The following is a 21,859-nucleotide window of genomic DNA, read 5'->3' on the forward strand; positions in this document are numbered from 1 at the left end:
CACACACACACACACACACACACACACACACACACACACACAGAGAGAGATTTTTTTTTTTTTAAATGTATTTAGATATATATATAGAGAGAGAGATAGATAGATATATGTATATATGATGTGTGTGTGTGTGTGTGTGTGTGTGTGTGTGTGTGTGTGTGTGTGTGTGTGTGTGTGTGAAAGAGATTCTAGCTTTTACTGAACATGAACGTGATTTTGCCTGTTTCCAAACACTGTTAGTCACATGGAAAAGCTTCGTCTCTCAAATGAGTGAGAGGACGCTGCCTTGTTGATACAGCCCCATCAATAGCATTGTATTTTCTATGGCACTCTACATCTTTCCTCCATGCAGTAGGCCATAACAAAAAGTAACATAGATTTGTATGACACTTTTGGCTGACCGTTCAGTCAGTGGCAGAGACAATGATGGCTGATAGTGGATAGGAGAACTATACTGAGTCATCAGTTGAGCTGATCATCAAGATAGTTGTTTTGTTTTACTTTTTCTTTTCTTTTTCTTTTCTTTTTTCACAAGATTTCTCCGCGTGTAAAATTCAGGCTGATTTCCCCAGGGAGGGCATATCACCTCAGTGCAGTGCCACAAACATTTCCTCTTTCTGCAAATGTATTTGTCACTCTAGTCAAAGCCCGGTGGGTTTTTCTATAGAATTTTACCACTGGGGACAAATCTTTTGTTGCTGTGGGTTCTTTTACAGGTGCTAAGTGAATGCTGCTTATGGGACTCCGTTTTTCTTCTCATCCGAATGACCAGCATCCAGAACGCCCGCCACTCAAGGTCTGGCGGGAGGGGAGGGGGATCGAGAATCTTTCGCAGCGAAAGTATGTGTGGGATTTTATCCAGAATGTTTAGATTCTCTTGCTTTCTCCAAAAATACAGCTCAGTCGAAGCACTTTACATTTCTTCCCCACTCCCTGCCTCCCCCATCACACACTGATACACTGAGGCCGAACTCAGTATGACACTGACATCCTTAAACTGCCAGTGCATTCCCAAGCCCAGGGAACGGAATGACTCGTCACAGTGAGGGAGATGTGGGGAAGGAGGAAGGGGTACACTAAAGGCAGTGTTTGGCTTAATCGATGCTATGTATTCGTTTCAGTCAAAGGCACCTTACACACTGACACATATGCAAGAGAGGCCGAATAGGGAAGAAATAGTGACTGATGACATAACTTGACGCGGCACTTATAGTGTTTTGGTTTGGAAGGTGATGGATTTTCGTCTAAAATCACAATGGTGCATAGACATTAAACGTGTGGAAAGCAGCTGTTTTAACACAAAAAATCTTGTCCCATCTCCGTTTTCAGGTGTGTCAGTGGTAACGGGGCACCCTCCCCAATTAGAACTCCAGTCTCCCGCCAGCCTTGGGATCGTTATCACTGTCGGCTGTATCATGTGACTGAGGTGCAAATGTTGGGAATTGTTTTAAAAAGGAACAAATACGTCAGTACACTATCTCTTCCCTGTCTGTTTTCGTGCCACTGTTCGTGTGCCAGTGTGGGTGTGTTATAGTTGTAGAACTTTATTTTCCAGTGATTACTCTTTCCATGTCTTTTAGAAATACTTTAATGTATACGGCATCAGGATCACATTTCCGATAAAGACTGCCAGAGGAAGGAGAACCAGTTCTTGCAAACCAAGCGACTCGTACAGAAGAGGCTGCCTGAGATGAAGAACACATGGTGGGATAGAAAGTTCGAAGAGCTTCAGTCCGCTGCTGATACTCACGACATGAAGACCTTCCATGATGGTCTCCGAGCTGTGTATGGGCCGTGAGTCACAGGATCAACCCATGTCCGAGCCTCGGACCAGACCACCCTCCTGACAGACAAGAAAGACAACACCCTCCTCAACAGGGACTCGTCAGTATCCGTCTGACGAGGCAATTGCAGCCCTCCCACAGCTACCAGTCAATGACTCGCTAGCTGCCCCTCCCACCAAGGTCGAGACCCAGAAGGCCCTGAAGCTGACAACGTCAGGAAAAGCACCAGGAGCGGATGAAATCCAGGCTGACATCTACAAGTATGGAGGCGAGGTGCTGACAGACAAGCTGACCGCCCTGTTCCAGTCTATCTGGGAGAGAGGGGAGGTCCCCCAGGATTTCAAGGATGCTTTTATTGTCCACATTTACAAACGGAAGGGAGACAAAACATCCTGCGATAACCACCGTGGAATCTCTCTCCTCTGCATCGCCGGCAAGATCTTCGCCCGCATCATACTGAACAGACTGGCTGACCATGTCTCCAACACAGTCATCCCTGAAGCACAGTGCGGCTTCCGCTCAGGCAGGGGAACATGTGACATGGTGTTTGCTGTACGCCAGATGCAAGAGAAGTGCCGTGAGCAGAACAAGGAGCTCCACATGATCTTTGTAGACCTGTGACTAAGGCCTTTGACACAGTGAACCGCCATGGTCTGTGGAAGATCCTCCTAAAGTTCGGCTGCCCAGAGAGCCTAATCCAGCTGATTGCGTCTTTCCACAATGGCATGCAAGCGAGAGTACAGGAAAATACTGACATGTCGGATCCATTCCCTGTGGTAAATGGAGTGAAGCAGGGCTGCGTCTTGGCACCCACCCTGTTCTCCATTCTCTTCTCTGCCATGCTGATTGACACCTTCCAAGACTGTGACCGGGGCATCTATATTCAGTTTCGCACAGATGGCAAACTTTTCAACTTGCGGCGACTCCATGCCAGGTCCAGGGTGTTTGAGGCACTGATGAAAGAGTTCCTCTTCGCTGATGACTGTGTTCTTGCTGCACACACCCATGAGGACATGCAGTTCATTATGGACAGGTTCTCAACCTCCTGCAGGCGCTTTGGACTCATCATCAGCCTCAGCAAGACCGAGTCCATGTACCAACCGGCTAGCTCACAGAACGGCAGTGCCTCCCCCCCACCTGCAATCAAGCTCAATGACACATAGATCAAGTCAGTCGACAAGTTTTGCCGGCGGCTACCTGGGCAGCACCCTATGCAGCAACGGAGCCCTTGATGCAGAAGTGACGCTGCGCATCGCCAAGGCCAGCTCCGCCTTTGGCAGACTCAACAACAGGCTGTGGAACAACAAAGGCATCAGGCTCAGCACCAAGATGAAAACCTACAGAGCTGTCAGTTGTGCTGACCACCTTGTTGTACTGCTGTGAAACATGGACGACGTATCGCCGTCACATTCAACAACTTGAGCAGTTTCACCAGAGATGCCTACGAAAGATCTTCGGCATAAAGTGGCAAGACAGGGTCTCAGTCCAACCTCCAGGTCCTAGAGAGGAGCGGCCTGCCCAGCATCATCGAGTCGAAAGCCTGCTGATCCAGTGCCAGCTACGCTGGACAGGACACGTTGTCCGCATGACAGACAGCAGGATCCCGAAGATGCTTTTGTATGGCGAGCTGAAGGAAGGCCACCGTGAACTTGGAAGACCCTGCAAGCGCTTCAAGGACACCTTGAAGACAAACCTCAAAGCCTGCGACATAGACATCGCTTCCTGGGAAACTGATGCCCTTGACCGCTGTCGCTGGAGGATGCTGTGCTCTAGTGGCATAAATATGTTTGAAAACAAGAGAACGTTGGCCATTAAGGAGAAGCGTGAGCGAAGGAAGCAGGGTTCAACTTCTGGAGACGTTTTCCCTTGCAACACCTGTGGGAAGTGCTGCGCATCCAAAATCGGCCTCTTCTCCCATATTATGAGGATACACACCGACAGATAAGCCTGCCTGCCTACTCATCCGTCGGACCGACGGGAGACTCCATCATCAATGAAGTTGTGAATGGCTTGCCAGTTTTTGTTGTTTGTCGGGAATGGCCAGAGGGCAAAACTGATGCGGAAGTGAAGCTACTCATAGAAGAAAACAGTAAAGAAGAGGACATCATCATATACACAGATGGCTCAGTCACCAAAGACCAATCCGATTGGGCCGGGATTCACTGCGAAACAAAATGGAAAAACAATCGGAAGAGAATGCTGCGCCTACAAAGTCACAACCTCCAGCCTAACGATGGAAGTTGAAGCTGTGACACATGCCCTCCAGTGGCTATCATCCATACGCCCGGAAACCAACATGCCATGATTCTAACCGATTCAATGAACCTCATACAGAAAATTGAAAACGGAATGGGAAGCCCAGAGTGGCATAAGGCAATGCCCAACTTTCAGATTTAAAAACTCACATGGTCATACTGCCCTGGACATGCAGGTGTTGAGGGAAATGAGCGAGCTGACAGACTTGCTGGAAACGCAACACCAACGAGCGGCCTACATCTAGGAAAATCGGAAATCCTCAGAAAAGTCAAAGAATATCAAAAAGAACAGGTACAAAGCCATCACACCATCGATCGCCTCAAAGAATTAAAAGCAGAGAGAGGGAGCGGCCGTAAGTCTAACATGAAAGGTAGAGCACGATGCTTTGCAAATCAAACAATATCGGCATCATTTCCAAACCAACATTGCGCACATTTCTTCAAATACAGTAGACTGAGCAACACACTAGACGCCACGTTCTTGGCATCAGAGATCTTTTCCCATCCCTCTTGCGGCCAATCAGTGGCAGCCTTTGTGCGTGTGTGTATGTGTGGGTCTGTGTGTTTGAGTGCGTTTGTGCATGCGCGAGGGTGTAAGTGTACACAAGTGTCAGGAGAGTTCTGTGCACGTGCGTATATATATGTGTGTGTGTGTGTGTGTGTGTGTGTGTGTGTGTGTGTGTGTGAGGGGGAGGTGGGGGTGCGGGGTGTAGGGCCTAGGGGGGTAGAGGATGAGGTATGTGAGTGTATGCATGCCTACACTGTGGGAGCAACGGGATGTTGGAACGTGCGGGTGTGTATATATATATATATCTATATATCTTTGTATATATGTGTGTGGGGTTTGAGGTGGGGGATATAGGCGTATGTGTGTGTACTTGTACAAGTAAGTGTTCATCTGTGTGCGTGCGTGCGTGCGTTTGTGTGTGTGTGTATGTGTCACGGTGTGTGTGTGTGTGTGTGTGTGTGTGTGTGTGCCGTGGAAGCTGCGATACGTAGCCTAGAAATGAGTGTGTGGAGGAGGGGGGTAGAGGAGGTGCAGGGTGTTGTGTGCGTGTGCGTGTGTGTGTGTGTGTGTGTGTGTTGGGGCTCATGTACGTTTATGTGTATTTGACTGTTCTTTCATTCTGTGAAACTGCATGTTTGGTGCATATCTGTTATGTATGTGTGGGTGTATGTGTGAATGTGTGTCTTCATGTTTTACATTTATTTGCTTATTTATCATCATTGTTGTCTTATTTATTTATTTATTATTATTACTACCTTTTTATATTATAATTATTATTTAGTTTATTTATTTATTTACTTATTTATGTACGCATATCTATTATTTATTCACTTTTTTTTTTAAGGCCTGACTAAGCGCGTTGGGTTACGCTGCTAGTCAGGCATCTGCTTGGCAGATGTGGTGTAGCTTATATGGATTTGTTCGAACTCGGAACGCCGGTGACGCCTCCTTGAGCTACTGAAACTGAAACTGTTGTTTGTTTGTTTCTTTGTTGTTGTTTTTGCTAAAAAAAAAGTTTGTGTGGAGGGGAGGGGGCGAAGGGGACTCAGCGGATCCACTATTTTCAGCGGAAGAGCAGTTGATAGACGAGTACATTTTATTTTCGTCCAGTCCGTTTCAAGCCCGGTTCGGTGTTTCGTTTTGAGCCCGGTTCAGTTTTTCAACTAAACTGTGACGTCACTTTTACATTCGCCGCCAACTTGAAAACTGTAAGCATGTCGACAGTAGGGAAGAAACTCACTATGTCAGTGAGCTGATCATCAGTCTGCTTTTTGCCCCTTGAATAAAGCTTTCAAGACAACTATATTTATCTTCGCCTTTGAGGGGCTGTGGTCTGTTTTCAACAAACCACGGGCGCAATAGCCCAGTGGTTTAAGCTTTAAGCGTTGGACTTTAAATCTGAGGGTCCCGGGTTCGAATCACGTTAACGGCACCTGGTGGGTAAAGGGTGGAGATTTTTCCGGTCTCCCATGTCAACATATGTGCAGACCTGCTAGTGCCTGAACCCCCTTCGTGCGAAAATGCACGCAGAAGATCAAATACGCACGTTAAGGATCATGTAACCCATGTCGGTGTTCGGTGGGTTATGGAGACACGAAAATACCCAGCATGCATGAACCACGACAGAGTCATCGGCAAGTCGATGTTGGTCGTGTCACGGAAAGAAGAAGAAGAACCATCTTCCTCTCATGCAGGGCAGCGAAAATTTGAAATTTGTGCATGAATGTTTTTATACTTGATAGTGTTCAGCAAAATGTAAACTAATAATGATTTGTGCATTGATGTCCAGTATGGACTTGGTTATTTACAACTCATGATTGTTAACTAAATCAACTGATAATTTGATGATCCTACATTTACTTGTCTGACCAGGTTATAAATAAATCATAATGATAAATGTTTCAGCATCAAGCACCCAAGCACTTGTGCAACAGCTGAGTAGTAAAGGCTTAGACTTTCAATCCATAGTTACTGGGTTTGAATCCCAGTCACAGAACCTGGTGGATTAAGGGAGGTTTTTCTGATCTCTGAGGTCAACATGTGCAGACCTGCTACCACCTGAACTCCCCTCATGTGCATATGTATGCAGAAAATCAAATGTGCGCACTAAATATCCAGTCATCACTGTTGACATTTGGTGGGTTATGGAAATAAGAACATGTCCAGCATGCACACCCACAAAAACTGAGTTTAACTACCTGCACGGCAGGTAACAAGGGTCATGCATGAAATAGGCCACTTTTACATATAAGTGAATGTGGGAGCAGCAGCACACAAATGCAGAAGAAAGAAGTCCATGATGAACGCACACACACACACACACACACACACACATGCAGACAAAATAACAGCAGCAGAGATAACCCACCACAATTTCAAAGCATATAACTGAACAAATTATGACGTGTTCATAAGTGTGTATTTGTCACTCACAGACAAACATCACATCTACAAAATGCCACAAATTGCTGCTGTAAATAGTTATCACTCACACAACACCAAGTTCCTGTTAAAGTGTGTTGCTCAGAAATGCAGAAGTATTGTTACCACTGTTCTGCTTACAGCAATGGAAAATATTTACATCAATCAATCTCAACTCCAGATCTGTCAATCACTTATTTTCCTGAACATTTTCTCGTAACAAGCAAGTAAACATCAAAATATAAATCAAAGAATTATATCCGACCAATGCACTCTCTCTCTCTCTCAAATTCTCACAAAAGGCTGATGACTGGCTCTTAAAAATACTGGCTGAGTTTCATTTTTATTCTTTTTACATATGATCCGAGATTTACAAAGCACTTTAATATGATAAAAAAAGAATGTACTTATAAGTATCCAACATACTTCTACTGAGTATGTTGTGTAAACTAAATTACACCAGCTATATATATCTATTTCATCTGCCAGTCTCTTCAGCCAGCACAATTTCACTTGAAAATATAATGAAAGGAAATATTTTGTAGACTTCTTTTGAGATGGTGTGCTTCTATATGTACCTGTGTGCATGCATGTACATGTGTAAATGTGTTTTTTAAGCAAATAGACAGAAGGGGTATTTTCCAGTTATGCTATAACAAACTGAGCACTGTCCCTTTTCACATAGTACTTTAAAAATCAATGCATTTACACACAAAAATCAGACCTAACCATAAAACAACGTTGCCAGTCATATACACACTGTATTTTAATTTCTTCAAAAGCCTCTTTATAGTGTCTAAAACTAGTGACTGAAGAACTGTCTCAAAATTCTGGCAGCTATAGTGTGAAATTAGAATTAAGTTTGAAAAATACTTTACTTCTCTGTTACATTGTTCTCAATAATTTTTCAATGGAATATGTGTACATCCGAAATTTTCAACATTTTTTCAGACATGTAGCAAATAATAATAATAGTTCAAAAGATCCGGTAATCTGGCATTATGCTTTATTTTACTTTTTCTGAAGTCAAATCTTCAAGATAATATCTCAAACTATAACCTTCATGACAATTACACTGAAACATGAATAGATTTAATATTTCACAAGACTGATTCAACAAGTTTGTATACATATCACACAAAACAATTCTTGAACAACCCACACAAGCAAAACTGCTCCAAAATATGCTGTTGATTGTAGACAAGACTTCTGCTCTAAAATTTCCACAACTACCAGTCTAATAAATAAACGCACACATTCATTACACAAGCCTTAACCTTTACTGGCTATCGTGGGTCGTACACGACCCAGAAGGGTACAAAAATGCAAATATCTCAGCCAATTCTTAATATTTTTCTACAAAATTTCAGAAATGCTTCCTACACCTGAAAGGCCAACTTTTGCCAAAAAATGAAAAAAATTCATTAAACTTCGTTGGCTGTCGCTTTTGACTACACACGGAAGCTCATGTGGGTCATCCACGACCCATACCTTTTAGAAACAAAAACCTGTATATTCCTCCAAAGCTTGTGTGGGTCGTGCACGACCCATACTATGTAAAGAGACAAAAACATGTATATTCCTCCAAACCTTATAACAAAATATAGAAAAGGAAAACATATCGTAACAACTGATTACACACACATGCGCTCGCACACGCACACACAGACTCACACAAGCACATACTCTCAGAAGAAACACATTCTCACGCATTCACACACACACACACACACAACTGATCACACACACAAACGCATAACACCACATGCACATACACACAAACCCTACTTATGCTCACAGAGATAGAGAGAGAGAGACTGAGACAGACAGCGAGACAGAGAGAGAGAGAGAGATGACTCATAGCATCCTATACATGCACAATCAAAGATATTCAGTCACACAGGTACATGCTGTTAGAGAAAGGGATGGAAGGGGGTTATAGCTGAAGACAGGCGAAAGGGACGGCGTGGGGGTGTGTGGGGGGGTTAGTGGGAGAGATAGTGGGGTAGTGAGGCTACTGAAAGTAAACTTCTTTGTTTACCTTCACTAATGGCGAATTAAACCTTCTGAAATCACTATTAAAAAGGTATGGGTCGTGCATGACCCACATGAGCTTTCGTGGGGTGACCACGTTTTTTCCTCTATAAAAAGTATGGGTCATACACAACTCGTCCTTGAAAAGTTGAGGAGAGAGAGTGCTACTGTTCTCCTGAGGACACTTCATTGGTTGCCTGTTCAAGCCAGAATTGAAATAAAGTTGCCTGTCTATGCTTTCAGTGCCAAAATTGTGATATCACACCCTCATATCTTTCTGAGCTTGTTAACCCATACTTGCCAAACAGAACATTGAGATCTCTTGACTCCACCCAGCTAACTGTTCCCCGAAACTTCCTTAACTCCCGTGGAAAGAGGTAATTTTGTTTTTCAGACCAACAACTTGGAATTCTCTGCCTTTTGCTCTCAGACAAACAACTCATCTATCTACCTTTAAAACAAATCTTGAAACTTATCTCTTTAAAAAATACTTGTCGTAACTGAAATAGTGTTGCTGTCCCAGGCTCAAGGCAATGTGACACTGCACAATTCATTGGCCTGTTTGAATTCTGTCACAACCTATAACCTGGTTTCATTTTTGTCACTCTGGTTTCTCATACAGACATGAATACAGAAACATGCAAACCTTTACATGCTGATCGAAATGCATATGCACAACCAGATTAGAATCATAACATATAGTCTCACTTTATGTGTTGAGTAAATTAAAGAAAAAACAACAACAAAAAAACAGCACACACAAAAATAGATTTAAAGAATGACAGGATGATCAAGGAAAAAAGGAACAGAGAATGATCAAGGATAACATTGAGATGGATGGAAAAGCACGGGCTACAGAGTACCTTCCCTTGTAACTTTCCTGGGCTGTGGATTGCATGAGCTATTCTTATGGCGCAAAGTTTGCTTTGCTTTAAGACTGTTCCCAACTCCCCATTAAATCCATCGACTTAGGAACATTCTTTATGCTTAGCAAACTTCATGCTGCTAAGATCACTCATGCAACCCAGCCTTGGCCCCTTTCATCCATGGTGATTCCTTTGTTGGGTGTCATACAATTCTGTTTATCAGTATATATATTGGACAAGTTAGCAACCCAAAACAAGTCATATCACCAATGGTCCCTTCTGCCCATAAAATCACCATGCAGCATTTTACACAAGATGAAAACCCTATAACACAACCTCTGAAAACACACATGTGAAAATGATCACTCTCCACCAAATAATAATGTAAAAAAATAAAATGAAATTCTGACCACATACACACAAAAAACATAACAAGCTTGATCCCTAATCAATGCCAGTTTTACATAGATAAGAAACAGCAAAGAAAATCTTTCTTAAAAGGGTGTTTCTTTTTCTGTTCGTACATGTTGGAAACTAAGGATCAAGGTTCCTGTTCAGCCAAAGCAGCTCCAAGTGGTTTATTTTTAGCATGGTTCACAGGCTGTACTGTAACTGCCACATTCACTCACATATATGAGTGGGTTTTTCTTTTTTTTTTTTTTTAATAAGCTGCCATATAGGCAGCCATTCTCCAGTTCTGGAGGTGAAATACATACAATGTGTAAACGCTGATTAAGTTCTGAGTGAAGCCAACACTGCTGAAAAAGTTGTATAATGAAGGGACAGACACAGGGCAGTCTCCTCCATTGGCAAGCACTTGTATCACGTAGCAGGTACCAATGATCCCCACGTCATTCTTTCCCACTATGCCCCCCACGCCCTCCCCTCCACCTACCTCACCCTCCATTTTTTTCCATCCAAAAATTAAGGACTGAAGCTGGCATACTTGTGTACATCTCTGTGGAAAATTAGTGCTTGGCTCAACATTTGATCTCAATATATACATTCCTAATGTATGTGTTTCTTGAAATTCATCTTGTTCAAGTGCTGTTTTCTTTTTCTTTTTTTCAGGTAGAGGGTGTGGGGGGTCAGGGTGGTGGTGGTGGTGGTGATGGTGGTGGTGGTGTGTGTTTTTTTCTTTGATTCATCATCATATTAACATTTAACATATAACAACTGCACTCTCATCAATCATGTTACAACAGTATCACAAACTGGTGAAACAAGCAGGTAAAAATAGATACATTATGTGAATGTCACATGCAATACAAATCTTACCAATCTATTCTACACAGAGAGACTCCATCACATGTCACCAAATAGTTTGGATTTGAAATCAATCTTTTATATGCTTGGAGCAAAAAGGATAGCAAGCAGCTATCACTACATTATTTTGTCTTTTCACAACACTCACTGAATGAATTCTAACTTGACGGACAACTGAGCAAATTCTACAACTATTTTTTGTTTCCACAACATTCATTGACAGGGAAAGAAGAACACAAACACAACAAAACCCAGAAAAGCCTCCCTGAAAGTGCTGCTAATTCTCGTTTTTGTTTCAACAACACTCAGTGACAGCTGTGCTCTTTCTAATACCCATTCAGCAAAATTATAAATGTCCAGTGTTCAATAACACTCAATTACTGACCCACTAACAGTGAAATAGTTCTACTTAACCACACTCACTTACAGTACAGTGGGTTCTGTTTCTCTTCCATGTCAACACCTGCTGACATCTTAACTTTTAATCCAAGGGAATGAAGCTCTCTCCAGAATGCTGATCGTCTTTCTGATTCCACTTTTGGCTAATTACAGCACAGTCTGGTTTCAAACAGAATCCACTGAAAGCTGATTACATCTTGGACTGGCTTCAGTCTGGTTTCAAACAGAATCCACTGAAAGCTGATAAGATCTTAGTCTGGTTTCAAAAGCAATCCAACGAGTACTGACTGCATCTTGGTTTGGTTTCAAATGGAATCTGCTGACAGCAAAAACAGAATCCACTGACAGCTGAACAGGTACTAACTGAAGTTTTTGATGATACATCGCCCTAAAAGAGCAGTGCAGAAAAAAAGCTACTTGGTGCTCTAGCCATCACCAGTCAACCATATCAGATGTTTAATATGTAACATGGGAAAGAGTCCTCCTGCTATCTTGATTAAATCAAAGCCCCTCACCCTCTATTGGCAATGAAGATGAGCCAAGAAAACACACACATTTTTTCTTGAGTCACAAAAATGGATTTTTCAGGTGACATCATTTGAGATATAACATACAATGTCAGAATGTATTAACTGGTCCATGTCAGTATATTTACAGGGTTATTTTCAACCTGACAGATTTTTATGTTTGAAACAAAGTGTGATGAACAATCTTCAAAACAATTTCAATGTAAACTTCACATCAAAACAATTCTGTGCTGGATCTCACAAAGAAACATAATCCATCCAGTAATCAACTGAGCATTCTCCTCATGTTTTAATCCATGGACAGGAAGCGACAATGACCATCATCATTTCTTCATTTTACTGTCATATATCAATATCATGACCATATATGAGACAGTCCTGATGCTAGACTTTAGTTGTGAAGTCATTTAGAGCATCATACAACCTAGCTTCACATTAAAGTTTATGCAACTGTTTCCTTTACAATGTCCAGTATCCTAGATTATTTGTCAAATTTCAACTTGTGGACACAAAATTAAATCTCCATGCTGGACATTATCTAGAAAAAGGTTTATCAGCAAAAACGTTAGCTTGGCAAGACTGCTGCTTTATAAACAAAGAAATAAACCAAACAAGCACTGATCAACCCTCAACCCCTTCATTCATTTTTTTCTCTTTGATGTATAACCAACCATTCATGTTCATGTCCAATCTCCATCATCAAAATCCTCAGTCATTAACTGCTGGTATTCAGTCATGACAGAGACACTCAATAACATAAGTTATCAACCGGACATTACAGCTGCTTCAGAAATCAAGACCTATGGTCACTCACACACACACACACACAAAATTTTTCTTTTCAGTGTCCTGACCAGTTCACCACAATCTCAACAACTGTTCTCATACATAGGAAGAAAAAAACATCAAAAATCGTATCTCAAGTGTCCTGACTAGCCAAACCTCAACAACAACTGTTCTCAAACGTCACAGCACAGTCCTAATGGTGTGGCGCGGCAGTACTGGCGAGAAGTGCGTTTACTGGCTCGTGTTTTGATAATTTACTCTGCTGTGAGCTGAGATATTGTATGGGGGAGAGTGGAGAGTTTCAGTTTCAGTTTCAGTAGCTCAAAGGAGGCGTCACTGCGTTCGGACAAATCCATATACGCAACACCACATCTGCCAAGCAGATGCCTGACCAGCAGCGTAACCCAACGCTCTTAGAGAGTGGAGAGCCCTTGGATACACAACTAATTTCCAGATGGATAAATAAAGGTGTGTTGTATTGTATTGTATTGTATTGCATTGTACTATACTGTATTGTATCATACTGAAATGTGTTGAAGGGATGGTCATCAGTTGGGCAGAGGCTTTACGAGCATGGTCATCAGCTTGTATTGTATTGTAAAGTGCTGTACTGTATTGTATTGCATTGTAACGTTGTGTGAAAAGGACAGCCAACAGTTGGGCAGAGGCTTGACGAGCACAGTCATCAGCTTGTATTGTACTGTACTATATTGTATTGTATCATCAGCTTGTTATGTATTGTATTGTATTGCACTGTATCCAGATTCAAACACTCGACTACTGGCCGCCGTTCTTTCTCTGTTTCTGGACCTTGCAATTGGAATGAACTTCCTTTTTCGCTTCGTCAAGTCTCCACACTCAGCTCTTTCAAGTCTGGCCTTAAAACCCACCTCTTCCCAAAATAGCCTCCCTTGCCTGCCCTTCCTTGTCTTTAGTTTCTGCAGTATTAGAGTTATGCATGCGTGTGAATGACTGGTGCGAAAGCGCTTTGATTTGTCTCTGCACAAGATCCAGCGCTATATAAATACCATTATTATTATTATTGTATTGTACTGTAATGTTTTGTTGAAAGGACAGTTGGCCATCAGCTGGGCAGGGTCATCAGCTTGTATTGTAATGTACTGTATTGTATTGCATTATATTGTACTGATATATTGTGTCGAAACGGCCATCAGTTGGGCAGGGGCTTGATGAGCATTGTCATCAGCTTGTATAGTAGTATACTATATTGTATTGCATCATCAGCTTGTTTTGTACTGTACTGTACTATATTGTACTGTACTGTATTGTATCATACTGTTATGCTGTATTGAAAAGGACGGTACAGCCCAGACGGCTTGGGCAGAGGCTTGACGAGCATGGTCATCATCTTGTATTGTATTGTATTATCATTATGAATATTATGCCTTGTATTGTACTGTACTGCATTGTATCGTACTGTAATGTTGTGTCGGAAAGGACGGTCGCTGGGACGGCCCTCAGTTGGGCAGGGGCTTGATGAGCACAGTCATCAGCCTGTACTGTACTGCAATGTTTTGTATTGTATTGCACTGTACTATATTGTATTGTCCTGTACTGAACTGTACTGTACTGTATTGTCCTGTAACGCTGTGTTGAAAAGGACGGTATGGTTGCCGGTATGGTACAGTCACCATCAGCTGGGCAAGGGCTTGAAGACCACAGTCATCAGCCTGTATTGTACTGCATTGTATTGTATTGTATTGTACTGTACTACATTGTATTGTCCTGTACTGCACTGTACTGAACTGTATTGTACTGTACTGTCCTGTAACGCTGTGTCGATGAGGATGGTTGCCGGTACGGTACGGTCACCATCACTTATGCAGGGGCTTGATGAGCACGGTCATCGGCCTGTATTGTACTGCATTGTATTGTATTGTATTGTACTGTACTACATTGTATTGTCCTGTACTGCACTGTACTGTATTGTACTCTACTGTCCTGTAATGCTGTGTCGATGAGGATGGTTGCCGGTACGGTACGGTCACCATCAGTTGGGCAGGGGCTTGATGAGCACAGTCATCAGCTTGGCGTCGTTGTTGCTGGGCAGCGTGATGACCATGGTCAGGTGGCTGGCCCGGCTGCACACCGTCTCGTCCGAGGCCTCCACCTGCAGCACACGGTCGTCATCGTCTGAGATGACCAGCACCGCCTGGATGCGTGCCTCCCCGTTCACCATGGCTGAGTCATGGCAGTAGACCTGCAGGGTCCAGCTGTCATTGGACTTGCGGTAGGTGATCTTCCACTCCCCCTCCCGCACCGTGGACGGTACCGGCCCCACGTAGGTGCGCACGTCCACCTGAAAAAGTTGACCAGTATTTCTTGCTTCACTTGTGAGTATAAGAGAATATAAAAAAAAAATATATATGCATGGCAAAATGAAAAACAAAACAAAAAAACAACAAAAGATCGTTTGACGTTTCAGAGGTCGCACCTGAAAGTTGACCAGTATTTCTTGCTTCACTTGTAAATTGAAAATTAAAAAAAGTGTGGGGAAAAAAATATGTTGACATTTCAGAGGTCCTATGTAGGTGCGCATGTCCACCTGAAAGGTAACCAGTATTTCTTGCTTCACTTGTGAATATATATATATATATTTTTTATTTATTTATTTATTTATTTTTTTTAAAGTGGCAAAACAAAAAAACAAAACAAAAAAAGAGAAAAACTTGTTGACGTTTCAGAGGTGTGCAAATCCACCTGTAAGTTCATCACTACTTCCTGCTTCACTTGCGAATATTTGAAAAAAAGAAAGAAAAAAAGTGTGGCAAAAAAAGGCACCACAAAATAAAATCTGTTGATGTTTCAGAGGTCCCATGTAGGTCCACACATCCACCTGTAAGTTGATCAGTATTTCTTGCTTCACTTGTGATTATTAGAAAAAAATATATATGTGTGGCCCCCCAAATAACAACCAAACAAAATCTGTTGACGATTCAGACGGATATGTTTCACAAAGAGTTTTGATTGAAAATAGTTTCAGTTTCTGACAGAGGTGTCATTGTGATCACACAAATCTATATACATTACACCACATATACTCAGCCGATGTCTGACCAGCACCATAACTTAACACACTGGTCACGACTTGAGTGCATGCATTTAAATATTTATGTACCTTTCAGAATGGATTTCTTCTACAAAATTTTGCCAGAGGACAACACTTATGTTGCTATGGGTTCTCTTTCAGTGTGCCAAGTGCATGCTGCATGCAGGACCTCAGTTTATCATCCCATCGGAACAACTAGATGCTCAGCTTGATTTTCCAGTCAAACTTGGGAGAAAGAGCAATACTGAGATTCAAACCCAGATCTTCATGGACACTCTATTGACAGATAGCAAGTAAGAAATCTTCTGTGTGTGTGTGTGTGTGTGTGTGTGTGTGTGTGTGTGTGTGTGTGTGACAGTAGTTGCAGATCAGTGGAAACACATTGAGAATCAGGTATAATATCTGTTGAGCACAGTTTTTATGATAAATAAGAATGGTGCAACAGTTAAATCTGTTCAACAGTTTTGATGGAAAATAAGAATCATGACAGTAGTTACAATATCTGTATAAGAGAGAAGTTTCATGCTAAATAAGAATATATGACATCAGTTATTATCTTTCTGTTTACATTAGCAGAGAGGTATGATTAAATAAGAATCATGACCATATTATCTATTTAAAAGAGGTTTGATGGTAAATAAGAATGATAATAATTATGTCTGTATAAATAGCCTTTAAACATAGAGTTTTAAATTAAATTAATAGGAAATAAGAAACGTGAAAACAGTTATTATTTATCTGTTGAATAGAGAGGTTAAGAGTGACAACAGCTGAGTTGCATTACCAAATCAATGTTGCAAGTTCACTGGCTTTATATATATATATATATATATATATATATATATATACACATATATATATATATATTTTTACATAACACAGTGAGCTCAACACAGGAACTGAGGGAGAAAGGAAAAACAATAGACATGTAGTGAATCTTTGTTCAGTTATTTTTGAATGATTGAAAAACTGCTCAACTGCACTTGTGTTCCTCCACTATTCAATGCAGTTCAATTCAAACCATTATCAGTTTACATTACTGTAAGGTACCATGTAAACACTCCTTGTCTCGTAAACATCCATCCACCATTTTGGGTTTAACTGTGCACATGGTAAAATGCTGTGAAAAAAAAATCCATGAAATAATGATAATCCACTTAGTTGTTTGAGATCATTTTGATTTACAAATCAAAAGCAGTGCAATTTTGATCTACAGATACAGAATAGAATGCCTGATGAGATGTTAATGTGTCAATGAAAGAAAAAAAAAGTGCAATCATTACGTTATTCCACAATGCAGCATCTCGTTTCAGCAGCTAGCACATTCAACTCAACTATTTGCAGAGAATGATACTATTTTGATAGGAATGTCCTTAGACATTCAGTTTTCAAAGTCAATATTGGTCACTGGTATGGTGTGAAACAAAATCTGTCACAGGTGAATTTAAACTCTTGGCTACTGCAAGTTTAAGGAGACTTTACACGTGTAGAGTACTTTATGGTGAAACAATAGGAACGCGAGGTTAAAGTACTGGGCTCCCATGAGTTGTAAAGTACCTAGCAGATGCCCATCCCCAACATTAGGGTGAACTTTGTGAAAAGATGGGGTAGGCGCTTACAGGGTAGTTCACAGTACTTACCTGAATACCAAAGCGCAGTGTGTTCTGCATGCGGACTGTGTCAACAGTCAAGTCTTTGTAGTTACGTGGCTTGTAGAACTCTTCATTGAATGAGATGTTCAGATCAGCCTGGAATGGGCACAATGATCGGAACCGGTATGCCTGGTTGAGAAGTTTTTCAATCAGGTCTTTTGACCCTTCTTTGGTGGCAAGATCACCTGTTTCTACCTGAAACAATGGGAAAAGATACTGAAATTTTAATATAATTTGTTTTCTTTGAATTATATATTTTCTACATGTGTAAATAGTACAGCATGTTATATCTATTCTGATAGGAAGGGGGGTCCAGTGATAGCACTGGCATTCAGAGTGAAGAGAGTGAGACTGACTTGATACAATAACCTAAGTTAATAATGCTCATCAGTATGCAGCATTTGCTTGTAAAATGTCAAAAGAAGTTTAAGAGAATGAGACTGACATGACAATATTAGGAAAACAGTTGACAGGAAAACAAAGGAAATTTCAGGCAGACAAAAAAAAAAAAAGAAAAAAAAAAGGGTGGCTCTGTCAGTGTAACAACGTGCTCTCTGTGGGGAGAGCAGCCCGAATTTCACACAGAGAAATCTGTTGTGACAAAAAGAGTAATACAAATAATACAAATAGTTTATTCTTCCTAATTCACAATCAGTAACCAGGCCCTACATTTTTCAACAGACCTTGTAGAGTTGCTGGACCATCATCTGTGGGAAGCGAACAAGGGGCAGAAGCTTGCAGCTGTTGTCGGGCAGCCCAGCCAGATGGTTGTCGTGGAGAAGCCAGCGCTCCACAGCGTTGTACAGGAGGTATTCATTGGACACCACCAGCTGGGGGTTGCTGAGCACATCCACCACAAAGTCAATGTCCATCTGCAGCCACTCGGGCAGAGCGAAGAGCTGCTCCATGTTCCAGGAGATGGTCTTGGTGCAGGAATCAATCAGATCGTCCATGTGCAAGGCTTTGGCCCACGAGTACCAGTTCAGAGCATTGCGTACTTTCGGAGACATGGTGTTCTCCACCATGTAGCGTGTGCACAAGCTCTTGAGCGACATCACGCTGTACTTGTCTGCTAAACACAGAATGCCCACCGCTGACTCGGTGGAGACCTGCACTTCTGCCGTGTACAGGAACTTGAGGAATGGTTCAAAGTGACGCTGGCACTCCTCAGACTCTTCTAGCTCTATCTGGGGATGTCCTGCCTGCTGCCATCGCTTGTCATACAGCATGGTCCGGAAAACTTCGGAAGATTTTGCCAGGACAAACTTGTGTGCAAAGAATGACTGCTCTCCCACTTTGAGGACAACGTCGCTAATGTCCTCCTGGTTGAAGAACTGGGACACATTCTGGATGAAGTTGTTTTCGTCCTTCAAGATTCTAGGTTCCTGGGTAGATGTCAAGGACTGGGCCGCTTCACCTTGTCCTCCGGCCAGTTCCATGCTCTGCAAAAACACATGAAACCATAGTTATTGTTCACTGTCCTTTTTCGTCCTCCCTAACTCTGTTTATCCCAAACTTTCTAATCAAGCTCACACCCAGGCTCATCTGCTAAACTGGAAGCTCTGGCAGTCTACTGGGAGCTGGCAATGTTAGGACCCAAATAATTATTTCAAATCTATACAATTATACAAAAAATATAGTACTTTGAAACATTACTCCCATTTCTTCATCAGGCGTATTTTATTCTTATTATATATTACCTCTCGTCAGAAGTAAGACCTATGGACACAGATCATTTTCTTTTCAATCGCCAAAGACGTGGAACAAGCTCCCTGATAACCTCCGTCATTCTGATTCCCTCGCATCTTTTAAATCTCGTCTCAAAACTCACCTTTTCCCTCAGCAATAAGTTCAATTGTGGCAGGTCCACAACTACATGCATGTATATGAATGTGTATTGTGTGTGCGTGTGTTTATGTAAGTTTGTGCCTGCCTATGTGTGCGTATTTGTTAGGGTAGCTGTTAGATACACATGTATGTTAAAATGTATGTATGCAGTGTGTGTGCGTGCGTGCGTGCGTGTGTGTGTGCGTGCGTGCGTGCGTGTGTGTGTGCGCGTGCGTGCATGCGTGCGTGTGTGTGTGTGTGTGTGGTCACATTTTGGTGTGTGTATGTAACACAGATATAATGTTTTATGTTATCAAAAGCGTTTTTGTAAAGCACCTAGAGCAGATTTCTGGATAGTGTGATATATAAGTATCCATTATTATTATTATTATTATTTTTGTTGCCCCATCATCTACATGATTGCAATGGCAGTACTCCCATGCTGCTCAACTTAAGTCCGCCATACGACAGGCGCAATAGCCGAATGGTTAAGTGTTGGACTTTCAATCTGTGGGTCCTGGTTTCGAATCATGGTGACAGTGCCTGGTGGGTAAAGGGTGGAGATTTTTACGATCTCCCAGGTCAACATATGTGCAGACCTACCAGTGCCTGAACCCTCTTCATGTGTATACGCAAGCAGAAGATCAAATATGCCCATTAAAGATCCTGTAATCCATGTCTGCGTTCGGTGGATTATGGAATTATTAAGTATGTATACATTTTGTGTGTGTGTGTGTGTGTGTGTGTGTGTGTGTGTGTGTGTGTGTGTGTGTGTGTGTGTGTGTGTGTGTGTGTGTGTGTGTGTGTGTGTGTGTAAGTGTATGGCTTATAGAGAGAAACACTGAGAGACAGAGACAGCGAAAGAGTGGGAGAGAGATGTCTACACTCACAAAGAGAAAACCTGGTGAAATATGCTTTGCATACAATTACATCTACATATCTATATATCATAGATAGATAAAGAGATAGATATGGATTTCCCATTAATATTTTGTTTACAAACATGCACATATATATATACAATGCATATATATATATACAATGCATATATATATATATGTGTGTGTGTGTGTGTGTGTGTGTGGTTTCAAGTATGTGTGTCACTCTCTTGTGTGTATGTGAGAGAGAGAGAGAGAGAGAGAGAGAGATCGTGTGCGCGTGGCTGTGTGGGTGCACGTCTGTGTAGCGTGTCGAGAGACGGAACGCGAGATCCTGGAGTAGCGGCCAGCAGACACCAATTCATTTCGGAGAACTTTCAAAATAATCCGCACTTGCCTGATTTCTGCTCCGCGGAGCAGACCCAGTTCCCGAGTCACAATTCGTACTCCGATTCAGTCGTTGTCTGATCCCTTTGGCAACGATATGCTGAATATATGGGCCGGAACGCAGAACCTGAGAGAGCCGCTCCAAACTATCCGGGCTCCTCGATCTATTTCTGGCTTCACCGAATGCGGACTCCGTTGGCACGAGCCGGATCACAAGAGAAACAAATTTACTTCTTTGTGCGTTGACGCCCCAGCCAGCAACGCGGTTCTTCATAAGCAAACTTTCAAGCACTGCGTCTAAGTCCTGAATACGGGTATGGATCTGTCTTGGTCTTTCGCCGCCATTTTGGTGATTTTCACGAGCAGAAGACTCCTCGAAGCGAAGAACGACTGCCGTGCTGTGTGGTTCTGCAATAATTCTCCAACTGACAACGCGATTTTCTCCCAGGAGGCCTTCGATTGCAAGCTGCAGTTGTTCTGGCAAGCCGTCAAATAGCATGCTCACATTTGCACGTGAAAAACGTGAGTAAATACATGGATGCGACGTGAAATTATCGTCTGCACACGATGTAAGGGGGATAACTCGGAAAATTCCCGGCAACCACTCCACATAATACATTTGCCCGGGGTCATTGACATAATTATACATGTCTATTGTCTAGGCCCTATCATATTGAGGTTTATACTCTTTGTAATATTCCTGTTGTCACATATGTGACAAGGAATTCACACACACGCACGCACACACACGTGCACACACTGACACACATGCATGCACCATGCGGACGAGCATAGCTGAAACTGAACATCAGTTTTCACGGTGGCCAAACGCGGCGCGCCGGCGGCGCGCACGCACACATGCACACACTGACACTCTCGCACATACGCACGCACGCGCGCGCGCGCGCGCACACACACACACACACATTGGCACACGGCACACCGTGGCGACGGACACACAATGACACACTGACACACAAACCCGGCCGTGGGCCGTGGCACACACCGTAGCACACACACACACACACACACACACACACACAGAGTCTACACACGGCACTCGCGCGCGCGCGCACCGGCCGTGCACTCAGTCAGGTGGCACTCGGCACGGCGCGGCACTGCCACATGATGACGCCGCACACTCAGTCACATACTGACACACGGCACACTGACTCAGTGACACACACACACACACACAC

The 21,859-nt window shown here is 42.5% G+C and overlaps 1 protein-coding gene across 2 annotated transcripts; it reads right to left on the reverse strand.

Moving 5' to 3' along the window:
* Window positions 1-6,955: 6,955 nt before the first annotated feature.
* Window positions 6,956-21,211, reverse strand: LOC143283789 (BTB/POZ domain-containing protein 17-like). Of its 2 annotated transcripts, none has more exons than XM_076590154.1 (4): window positions 20,671-21,211; window positions 18,252-19,010; window positions 17,557-17,763; window positions 6,956-15,166 (listed from the first exon to the last, which is right to left on the reverse strand). In XM_076590154.1, exons 1-4 carry the CDS (start codon window positions 21,157-21,159, stop codon window positions 14,858-14,860), a joined length of 1,764 nt encoding a protein of 587 aa, XP_076446269.1. In that variant the 5' UTR covers window positions 21,160-21,211; the 3' UTR covers window positions 6,956-14,857. The 2 variants fall into 2 exon arrangements, with proteins under 2 accessions (XP_076446269.1, XP_076446270.1); XM_076590155.1 differs by having other exon boundaries at window positions 20,892-20,997.
* Window positions 21,212-21,859: the final 648 nt, after the last annotated feature.

The sequence above is a fragment of the Babylonia areolata genome, chromosome 7, assembly GCF_041734735.1.
Source record: "Babylonia areolata isolate BAREFJ2019XMU chromosome 7, ASM4173473v1, whole genome shotgun sequence".
NCBI lineage: Eukaryota > Metazoa > Mollusca > Gastropoda > Neogastropoda > Buccinidae > Babylonia > Babylonia areolata.